This window comes from Cucurbita moschata, unplaced genomic scaffold (genome assembly GCF_002738365.1).
Source record: "Cucurbita moschata cultivar Rifu unplaced genomic scaffold, Cmos_1.0 Cmo_Scf00013, whole genome shotgun sequence".
NCBI lineage: Eukaryota > Viridiplantae > Streptophyta > Magnoliopsida > Cucurbitales > Cucurbitaceae > Cucurbita > Cucurbita moschata.
The window spans coordinates 1904442-1916910 of NW_019268529.1; the positions used below are offsets into that span (position 1 = coordinate 1904442).

General features: G+C 35.8%; 1 protein-coding gene across 1 annotated transcript; it reads left to right on the forward strand.

Annotated features, from left to right (window-relative positions):
- The first annotated feature begins 6469 nt into the window (after positions 1-6469).
- LOC111451594 (transcription factor HEC2-like) lies at positions 6470-7105 on the forward strand. Its single transcript, XM_023092065.1, has one exon. The coding sequence runs from the start codon at positions 6470-6472 to the stop codon at positions 7103-7105; it is 636 nt and encodes a 211-aa protein (XP_022947833.1).
- The last annotated feature ends 5364 nt before the right edge of the window (positions 7106-12469 follow it).

The window sequence follows — 12469 nt, forward strand, 5'->3', positions numbered from 1 at the left end:
TTTTTTTTTTTTTTTTTTTTTTTTGTCTAATTTAAAGTTTAAAAAGACAATAGGATTAAAATGATATTCGATTAAAATTCACATTTATAAAAATAATAACATGAAAGTAAGATATAAGCAAAATTGTTGTCAACAATTATATTATTTCAATTCCATCTTTGTCCAATCGTGACATAGTTGGTAAGAACCGGACTGATTCGATGACTCCAAAAAGACGGGTAAAATTTTTACGAAATAAGATAAACTAAATTTAAAACATAACAAACATTATATTATATTATATAAAAATACAGTTTATATATAAGTATTTAAAACACAACATACTAGTTAAAACACAAAATAAGGAACGGACACAAAATATTTTAAAATAAAAGGGTTGAGGACGACAGGTGAGGCTTGTCTATGGCACCTGCTCCAGAGTCTGCTCCCAACTCGACCAACTCCTTATTACTTAAAAAAAATGGAGAATAAGGAATGAGTACAATGACTCGACCAACTACTTGTAGGCTATTAATTGTGTCCTTGATATGTTAAGGTACCACACTCTTTCTTTTTTTGTTCTTGTTCTTGTAGCAAATAGTTAGGCCCTCTAATTCTTGTTCTTGATTTAGGGTTCTTATCATGATCTATCCTGAGAAACTTGGTCCTTGGATTCTAAAACCTTGGTTATCCTTTAAGGGCCTTAGTACTATAGTTCTTGTTTCTTTGTTCTTGATTCTTGTTCTTAGAACTTGGATCTTAATTCATGTCCTAGTCCTTGATGTTTGTCTTGTTCTTGGTACTTTCTCGGTTTTGTTCTATTCTTGGCTCTTTCCCCCAAGAAACTCCTCCTAGGATTTACGGTACTAGACATGAATCTGAGAACTTGTGTCCAATGCTTCATGCGTTCCAAGCGACGTAGTCTGAACCTGCATCTTAGGGTTTGCCCTTTGATACGGTCTGAAAACCTATGGGCAAGGCTTCATGTGTTCCAAGCAGTATAGTCTGAAAACCTACATCCAAGGCTTCCTATATTCCAAGCGATGTAGTCTAATCCTGCATCTTAGGGCTTGCCCTGTGATACAGCCTGAATACCTATGCCCAAGGCTTCATGCGTTCCAAGCAGCATAGTCTAAATCTCTACGCTCAAGGCTTCATGCATTTCAAGTAGCGTAGTCTAAATCATGAGCATTTTGTACCGTGGGAAGTCTTAGGAGGTTCTTGATTCTTGGCCAAGGTAACTTAATCTCTTCTTGACCATCGTGGCCCTAGACTACTCCCATGATAGATCATAAAAGGTCACGTGATTGTTGCATACATGAACATGGCATCATGTAAATCTTTGGGTACCCATAACATGGTGCAGGGCATCTCATCTAGAAGAGGAAAACTTAGGCCTCTGAAAGCACCATGTGGTGGGAGGTCATCGATCATTTTGGACATGATTAGAGTATTATTTAACATTCTAGGTCATGGGTCATTTTGGACCAAATACACAAAGGAAGACGATGCTTTCCAAAAGTTTAGTGTAAGATTAAACTAATAACCTTTAAAGTTACTTATCCCATTTTCATCCTCACTCTTTAATTTAATTTTTTAACTTACAGCATATGATATGATATTATTAATAAAGCAGACATGTCACATTTACATACGCTCGAGTACTATGTATATTTTGTCAATTTGAACATACCTCTGAGGAAAAAACACCAATTTTGTCACGATGAAGTTTCAATCTTCTCATCTGGCATTTTTTAATTCAAAATGGAAAACAAAAAACAAAAACACATAATACTATGTGTTTTTGCCCATTCAAATACGATTCAATGTTCAATCTATCTCAAAATTCGATGGTTCGATTTCTACGTTGCAAATGTTAAATTTAGATAAATAACGTACAAAATATTTTGAGTCGTCTACGCGAACATCTGACTAAATGAAAAATTCCTTGCAAGGCCTAGCCACAAAAGTCTGTTATGCATTATCATCCAACTCATATGAAGACTATTCCAGAACTTCCATCTTAAACAATTGTCTGCGTATGTTTAAGACGATAGTAGGATATAATATTAGTTGAGAACTGCCATTTTCTTTGGGTGTTAGGTGTTAGCATACGTGCATGATGATGGTTAGGTACGATGTTAGTTTAGAACTTCTCAATGGTGCTGCTTTGAGAAACTGCAAAAAAAAGTGGACAATGGTACCCCTTTAAAAATGACGAAAATATGACCCGAAGAAAAAACATATGCGACGTCTATTTTTTCATAAAAGATTGGTCAAATTCATTAATATTTAATATTCTCTGAAGTTGATAAATGTCGGTAGTAACTAAATTATTTTCACCACATGCTTTTCACTACCGTCTTTGAGTTTTAAGATAAATTTTGGGTGTTGGGGAATTATATTTATGGCTAGAGGTTTTGATTCGGCAAGAACGTAGGCCTAGTAAAATCTTGGAGAAGAAGCTCTTATGAACTTGCAATGGTGCCCTTATGAGAATCCATGAAGAAAGGTGGGCAATGGTACTTTTTAAAAAAAAATGACGAAAACAATGCGTTGGAATATTGGCCACTTTGCGGATGATATATAACATACGAGAACGATGCGTTGGAATTTGGATCTGGGTACCACCAAAAAATTTATCCAAATTGTTGTTAAATAAAACAATAGACTAGTTATTTAGCGCTCTTTCTTTTTCGCAAATCATATCAGTCTAGGTACCTTGCAACGTGGTTTGCAATAGCTGAAACTTTTGGGCAAAGTTTGGGTTTTTAATTTGAGTCCAACTGGTCGAGAACTCCGAAAGCTTTTGCAGGCTCTGCTTGACCTTCTCTATAATAATAGCTACCTTGCCAAGTCCACAATGTCCGATCCAAATCTTTTTGTGCAAGATGAGTCGTAAAACAACTCATGAATTGGTTTTCTGCGTCATTAACCTCCCTTTGATCATACCCATACTTGCTGACAAACAAGGAATATGAGTTTGATCCTTCCATTACAAATCCAGCATGGTCTACGAAGCCATTGATAATATTTGTGTAAATATTGTTTAGTGGTTGATGTACAAATTTACTCTCGGAATCTCCACTGAAGGAATACAAGTACACTTAAAAAACCAACTTGTGCTTACGTTCAAGGGCTTCTCTTTTAAGCATCGAAGATCATTATCATAATTTAGGCCAGAAACAATCACTAAAACCTTTGAATTGATGTTGTGGATTGTTGTTACTCCTAAAGTTACGTAATTGTTCCAATCGATTGCGTTTTTCCATTGTTCCTAGTATCTCACTTGGCAAACTAATTGCAACCACCTAAATACCATAAAAAAATATACATGTTATTCTTTTGTTAAATGCAATTTGTGTTCGTTCCATGTTGGGTGCGATCATACCTGCACTAATGCACCGTATCCTATCAGAACTCCGCAGTCAAGCGTGTTTGGACGAGAGTAGTACTAATATGGGTGATCACTTATTTTCTTCATTTCTTTACAAATGGCAACCGCCCCCGCTCATAAGCTCACAACCATTACATTTTCTCTTCCCGACGTGTCTGTGGGGCCCGTCAACCGTTCTGAGCACGTGCGTGCATGCACCGTCGAGTTCAAATGCATTTTTGGACTTTCTCAAAGCAGCACCACTGACAAATTCTAAACTAACATCGTACCTAACCATCATCATGCACATATGACGACTCCCAAAAATAGAGTCGTTACACATAACCTAATATTTTAGGCTGTTGTTATTGAAACTTTTATTTTATTTAATCGAACAAAATGTATTCTTTAGTTTGCTCTCAAAAGGGTATCATATTAAGTTATATGTGTTAGATGAACACGACTCTCCACAATGATATGAAATTGTCCACTTTGAGCATAAGCTCTAGTGGTTTTGCTTTGGGCTTCCCCAAAAGGCCTCAAACCAATGGAGTTAGTATTCCTCACTTATAAACCTATGATCATTCTCTAAACTAGACGATGGCAGGACTTCTATCATCCAACAATATGAACTTGCATCGTACATGTTTACAAAATTTAGTCGTGGTAGAAGAAACCCTAATTCTTGTAGTTATAATCCATAATGAATGAGAATGGGAATAGAGATGGAAAATTTGAGTATGAAGTGGACATTGAATGAATTAAATGCAACACTGACTGAGCTTCCAAGAAGCAAGTAAAAGTAGGGTATGATTACAAAAAGAAGATCTAAGTTGTGTTAAAAAAGAGAAAGGGGGAATGAATGAATGAATTGGTCTCCCTTTTGTCATCACCAAAATTGGGATTTCATTGTGTTTTCGAGGCCAAAAAGGGTGTTACAATTTTGAATACTTGGCGAGCAAAAAGAGGTACAAAATAGATAGCAATGCAACATCGGCATCGGCATTGGCATTGGCATTGGCATTGGGTTGTTGCGCTTTGTCATCACCAAAAATGGGTGTTTTTCCTGCAAACACTGGCAGCAGCCCAGTGCCCCAAATGGAAACAAATGGGCATTTTGAGTAACGGTTTAGCAATTTACAAGGATCAGAACTTCCACCAAACTTATCATCATCTTCATCATTATCAATTTAGCAGTAGCTGATGCGCTGCTCTGCTCTGCTTCAGACACACTGTCAGCCCCTTTTCTCTATCCTTCTCAAATGGCGTGCCACTACTCCCCCAACGCGCCTGCTGGCTGCTTTTAATTGCTTCCCTCAATACTCCCCCCTTCATACCTCCAACCTCCCTCTACGCCGACCTTCTCCATTTCATTTACATTAAATGCTTCCCTCAATTATATATATAAATATTTATTCCCTCCCAATTATTACAATGGAGAGAGTATTTTTTTATTATAAACTCATGATCGAGCTTAGGTTCGACTCTTTTTTCTTTTGGAGTGGCTCTGATATCATGTTAAATAAACACGACTCTCTACAACAATAGTATGATATTGTTCACTTTGAACATAAGCTTTTGGGCCTCATGACAATGAAGAGAGTGTTCGTTCATTATAAACTAATGACGTGGGACTTTCATCCCCCAACAGTCACGTCATTTAATTTCGTCAATATATTAATTACTATATAGTTATATTACGACGCGGCGCGTAATTTGATAAATCGAATTAAATTGCATTCCCATAATACCCTTTTAAAATGAGTTGTGGAAATCTGACATTTAACATGTGAATGTGGGGTTCCCCATTTGGGATTTTTCTCCTCATTAGAGATCCAAACTTTGTACGCAAAACCCCCCAAAGCAATAATACCAATTTTTCTTCAACCATTTTTATGTCATTTTTTTAATTAAAAAATGATTTTAAAATATCCAAAATTGTGAAATATGATATTTATAAAATTATTTTAAAAAAAAATTAAATGTCATATTTTAAAATAATGAAAATTTGGGTAAGGTTTAGGCCCACACATGATGGGAGATTGCGTTAGAGAATCATAAATGCATTAATAAATGGAGTTAAGGACATTTCCTTTCTTTATAATTTATCATGGATCTTCAACTTCCCTTCCCTTCTAATTTTTTTAAGTCTTTTAATTATTATTTGTTAGTTTATTGATACCATTTTTACGTGTTTTATGTTAGGTTTGAACGTTAGTATTTTGAGTTGAATTGATATTACTAATAAGAGATTAATCCAAGCTGCGAACGACCAGGTAGCAGACTTCCAAGCCAGCTTCTAAGATGAAATGATAGAGTTCATGATCATCATGGCACTTGTCATAACATTTTCCAAAGATGATACACTACGGTCGGCCACACAACTCAACTATCAAATTGGTAAGTTGATACCCCATTTATAGATGAAACATAGAGACTCCAAAATGTCAGATTTAAGGGTCATCCCACCAAGATTGACCCCTAATCATACGACAAATAAATATGTTAAGGGTGAGGGACATTTTGTATAACCAAAATGGCAAAAGCGCTCAATTGACCAACAATCTAATCTATTGAAACTTAGAGAGATGTGTTTCAACATTGGGCGGCTAACAAAAGCGGAAAGAGAGTGGTCAAATGCCGCTACCACATGCTTTCCCAAAGGCCATCCAAATCAACAAATGCACCAATCCAACTTCTCTACAAATCCACTCTTGGGTGGGACCAATGTTATGGGCTAACCCTAAACTTTTTTAAAAAAATATTGGTGGTAAATGCACTCCCCTAGACCCATCCAAGCCTAATAAATTGAGTAAGAAACATTGGTCATGCTCGGATCAAGGACGGATCATAACACAAAATAGACGTCGTCTCATCCTACATAACATTATATTGATGCTCAAATTCTAGGTCAGTATTTGACACAACCCATGAACTAACTCGAGTTACAGATCATAGAAACCCAAAATTTTATTAAATAACTATTTAATTTTATTGAATAAAAAAAAAAGGGGAAGAGAGAGAAATGACAAAGAAAACTTGGGTCTATAAATACACAAACTTTCCTCCCTTGAAGAGACAGACACATTGAGCAAAACAAATCCCATCTCCAAAATGGACGACATCGACATCCTCAAATCGACACTATCACCTTCCAACTCCATCGACATGTCGTCCACAATCCTCCTCAACAACAACAACAGCTCCCACTACCCTCCACTCCCCTTCTTCTCCGACTTCTCATCTCCCTCCTTCCACACCGCACAGCCAGTGCTGCCGAACCAACAGAACCGGCAGAAGCGCGGCGGCGGCGGGGGCGGGGGCGGGGGCGGGGGCGGGGGAATGGCAGCAATGAGAGAGATGATATTCCGAATAGCAGCAATGCAGCCAATACAAATAGACCCAGAGGAGATAAAGGCGCCAAAGCGGCGAAACGTGAGAATCTCGAAGGACCCACAGAGCGTGGCGGCGCGGCAGCGGAGGGAGAGAATCAGCCAGAAGATTAGGATTCTGCAGCGGCTGGTGCCTGGGGGAACTAAGATGGACACGGCGTCGATGCTGGATGAGGCGGTTCATTATGTGAAGTTCTTGAAGAGGCAAGTGCAAACGCTGGAGCAGGCAGGGTTTCACAATGCTAATACTACTAATAATAATAACAACTGTCCTAACCTTAGCTACTCTTCTGCGCTTTTCAAAGCTTGCCAAATGCCCCACGCTCCATCTATGCCTGGCTCTTTGCAAATGCATTGAACAAAATCAGATCTTTGATTTGGGTTTGTGATTTGTAAAGGAGTTGTACTTTATTTTGTTTTCAATTTCATGGAGTGTAGTTTAGTTGTTCAATATTAATGTAATATCAATCATTATTATTCACTCCCAATTTCCTTCTCATTACTTTTGTACTAAAAAAAAAAATTAAAAAAAAAATGAAGAATTAGGCCTTAATTGGACTTTTGTTTCCAACGAGTTGGGTTACTCGTGCATTGGTGCTAGGAATCACGGATCTACACAATGGTATGATATTGTCCACTTTGAGCTTAACATAAGCTCTCATGGCTTTGCTTTGGGTTTCCCCAAAAGGCCTCGTACCAGTGGAGATAGTATTCCTCACTTACAAACCCATGATGTTTGACTAAATTAACCCACGTGGGACTCACTCCTAATAATCCATAATCTTCCACTAAATTAACCCATGTGGGACTCACTCCCAATAATCCTCAACAGTAGGCATGTCTCGTCACTCCATTAGCTCGAGGAAGATGTTTGGAATCACGGATCTCCACAATGGTATGATATTGTCTACTTTGAGCATAAGCTCTCGTGACTTTGTTTTGAGCTTCCCCAAAAGGCAACATACAAATGAAGATAGCTCATGATCTTCCACTAAATTAATCAACGTGTGACTCACTCCCAATAATTCTCAACAGAAGATTTGTTGCTTGACTAAAGTCCATCGTGATTGGAAAGAGAGTTGTTGTATCAACGAGGCCATTGCTTATGGTTCACTATTGTTGAAGGAGTAAACCATTGCTCGCTGCCTAGTTCAACATTGTACAAGAAATAACACTTTCTTTCCCTACAAATAGCGTTGATGAATAAAGAGAATAGATTTGATACGCACGTGAATCAATACCAACGTGACACTAGTCACATCAACTCTATACTCCGAGTTAAAGAGAAGATTAAGAGATAATGATATTTTGATAGATTAAAATAATAAGAGATTAAAAGAACAATAATGGAATGGTTGGAGTAGGTTGCTCCCAAGAGAGAGGGAAAGGGTTAAAAGTGTTGATGTCTCATGAATCATGCCTCCCTAACAACCATATTCTTCACAGCTCCTCCAAAGTCAACCTGAATAATAGTCAAACTACAACTCCATAAAATTATATTATATATTTAATTTATTAAAAAGAAAAGGGAATAAATAGAGGATAGATCTGAAGTGCATTGAATGGAGGAGATAAAATAATATTATAATGATTTTATGAGCTTAGCTCCTAAATGCAATGAATTTCAACATCTTCTTATCCATTCTCTTTCCCTTTGTCTTTCCCTTTTCGTGGGATAACCCTTTCTTCTATTATATATTATTATTATATCATATCTACATGCATGCATTCAATAAAGCTATTATATAACCAAATAATAACTCTTTTATTTCAAATATTATAACTTTAATTCTTATGTATGTTGATTTATGTATCTTGATTTTCCTTTTTCCTAATCCAATCATTATCGCCATATAGTTTATACGATTTAATACTAAAAAGTATATTTTAACAATACTATCGACTACTAGTATATTAAGACACGTTCCTGTAACGGTATGATTAGGATATGTTCATGAAACGATATGGTTGGGATGCGTTTTTGTAGTGGTAAGACTAGGATATGTTCATGACATGATATGGTTTAGGATACGTTGCGAAACGATATGACTAAGGATATGCATATGGAAATGATATGAGTATGAGGATATGGTCATGATAGATTGATAAAACGGTTCGATAAGGGTTATGATAAATTGATAACACGATATGATAAGGTTATGTATAGAAAAAAACGTTATGGTCATGATAGACTGATAAGACAATACGATAATGTTATGTATAGAAAATGTTATGGTTATGATAAATTGATAAAATGATATGATTAGGTTATGTATATAAAAGTGTTATGGTTATGATAGATTGATAAAACGATACGACAAGGTTATGTATCACGAAGGATGTGATTGTGATGGATGAAACAATATGGTTAGGCTAAGTTTAGGAAACGATACGACTACGGTACGTTCATGAAACGATATGACTGTGATATGTGTAAGAACGTTAAGGCTATGATAAGTTAGGGAACGATATGACCATAAAGTGTTTACGAAATGATACGGATTATGATAGGATATGAGAATGACGAATGTATATATAAACATGCAGTAAAATGGTATGAGGTTGATATGATATAGATATGGTAGGAAATATGTGATTATTGATATGTTTATGATATGACATAATGTGAACCGATATGTTAGGAATATGTTATGTGATTGTTATGATATACTATATGATATGATACGTGCATGTTGAGAATTGTTATGTTTGAAAGTATGAAAACATTATGATATGATATATGTGCGACATAAATGATATGATATGTTTGACATGCAAAACAACGAACTAGCATGAAATATAACCTCGACGTATGCATGAAAGATATGATAAATGATATGAGAAACTGTATGAAAAACGATATGATATGTACGAAACGCTAGCGGGATTGTACTAAATGATAATGCAAATAGAAAAATGTTGAGACCTCATGCATTATTATATGCTTATGCATGGGGGATACCCCTTATCCTTCACGATAGCTTTACATAGCAAAACGTAGCATGACATTCATAGTGTTTCATTTTATTCATATCGTGACATAATGGATATCACATAAATACATAACATAGCATCATACGTCATTACATAGTACAGGTAAACATAGCATAATATTATGGCGCATGCAGGGGCCACAGGGCATGCATTGTCATACATCATTTAATTTTTCGAACTCTAACGATAAGATCACTTACTTGATTAGTTTAAACTGGTGTCAAAACATTTGTTTGGTTAGATTGGATTGAATTTATTATTTAATAAACGTTGTTGTTCCGACCCGATCCAATCGAATCGAGGAACATCCATATCAATTTATGGGTTAAACTTATAATAAAACATAAAATAATTGATTGAAATATGCATAGCATATAAATAAATAAATATATAGACAGCCCAAACACCCCGTTATGGGACAAACGTAGGGTTTTCATGGGAGGAGTTGCAATAGGCAGTTGAAGCAAGCGGCAGTAGAATTTCGGTCGGTGATTGGTTGATTGGGGGATATTGTCAGAAATGCCCATTACTGGAGGACACGTGGACGGCTGTGATTAGAATTGGCCTTCATTGTCCCTTGTGCTAGGGGAGATGAACTGAAATGTAATACTATTAAGACAACACCAATCAGCTCTGCCTCCTACCCCCCAACTTAGCAATTCCATTCAAATATTCAATTTATATTTTAATATCTTCATAATAAAATCATATGCCCATCTTCACTATAATCAATTTTCTACGTTTATTTTATCATTTCATTTTTATAAGTTAATAAATAAATCAAATCGAACGGTGGTTTAGTGTTAAAATCGCACAACAACGCACACTCGATCTATATGAACATAAACAATAATGCAAACAGAAATATTGGCTAAAGATTTTGTACCGAAAAGAAAGAAGAAGAACCCATATTGAAATATATGATTTCAGTTTACTACATATAAATGTTACCTCATGAAATCTTTTTTATTGGGTTGCAATCAATTTTTTGGGCTTATTTAAATTGGATCAAAATATGATATGATCCAATTTGACCGGTTTAAATTTATTTGATCAACGGGTAGCCTGTGTTATAAGGAGAAAGAGATGAATATAAAAATACTGCTCTTATTGCATCTTCACCTAATAAGTTCACCAACCATTTATCCTGATTGTTGCCATATATGACAGTGATACTTATCATGAGCTAAAACTGGGGTTTATTTTACACTCCATAGTAGTTTTTCGTGTTATCTACTTACGTAGTCTATCGTCCCCTCTTAAAGTGGGTTTATTCTATACACTAGTAGTTTCTTATGTTATGTACTTATATAGTCTCTCGTCACCTTTTAATATAAGTGGGCAATAAACTTAGCTTTCATGCAATTCTTGTGGTAGATTGCATCTGAGACATTCAATCCAGCTTTGATCAAGTTCAATTGTAGGGCGACTCAATATAGAACAAGATTCCAAATCTTGTTCTAGATCTTTGATCTTAAGAAGTAATTTAATTGTAGTCTTATTTTAGGTTGATTCGAATTTTGTATGAGGAAGTGTTAATTTCTTTAATTCAAGGTTCAGCTTTAATAAAAGCTTCGATCATTGAGCTGAAGATTAGGGTTGTCTTATCAATCTCATTTGGCATTTCTAAAATGCTTGAGGGTAGCGTCTTAGGGTTAATCCAATCTCTAGGTGCACTCAGGTCAAGACTTATGATCACTGCTCGTGGTGCTAGGGAGCTCATTCCACTAGAAACAGACTGATCTAAGTCAATGTGAAAACCATCCTAACTTTGGCACTCAAATTCTTAATTTAGTTCGCACGATATTCCTATTAATCACCTTAAGCATGAGGAACATAGTCAACTTATTTATGTATACTTATTAGGGAGATATTCTTATCAATCACCATAAGAACGAAAATCATAATCTAAGCATTCAAGATAACTTAATAACGTGCTTAAATCCCTTAGAGCACAGATCAGAATATCTCATCTCCATTCTAATAGAGTCGAAGACATTAAAATAGGTCATTTCGGTAAATTTTCATAACATACAAAATATCCTCATCTAATTTTTTTCTTTTGGAGTCCTATCATGCATACTCTAACTACCTAAGGCAAGATATGCTCACCTGCTAGCACATCCCAGCGATCTCTACAAGTATTACTTAAAAAATGTCCATGTGTCGTAAACAACATACTTGCTAGTTCTAGATGACTCGAGTTGGGTGTAGACAGTCTGGGTTCTGGGTTGGTGGTTTGGATCAGGCTAGGAGTTCTTGGGTCGTGCCTTTTTTGGCATGCGTTCGAGCCTAGTTATTACCAATCTAATTCCAATTCTTCGTTTGGCGACACGGGTCTATGCTAATCAATGCCTGACACACTCACCCCATTGTGCTTGATGTGTGTCTGTCCCGCCCTTCGCTTGCGCATAGGAATTTTTAAGATTTCAATTGGGTTCTCATTTTCGGGTTCTCGTTTTCTTTTTAACTTCTTTAAATTTTCGTAACTTTTCATACAAAACTTGAATCGACTTAATTCTTTTACCAAAGGTATATAATTTTATTCATCTTTAACAAGATATTTTTCTTATAATTAATAATTAACTACACGAAGTTATAATCCAATCTAAAGTAGGTTCAAAACACATAACTTACCCTTTCTTGACGAACATCAGAACTCCTTCCAGCCCAACCCAACTCCAACTTTTTTCAAAAAAAAAAAAAAAAAAAAAAAAAAAAAAAAAAA

Bases quoted from the DNA above. Each gene is read 5' to 3' on its own strand.
- LOC111451594 (XM_023092065.1), top strand. From the start codon at position 6,470: ATGGACGACATCGACATCCTCAAATCGACACTATCACCTTCCAACTCC.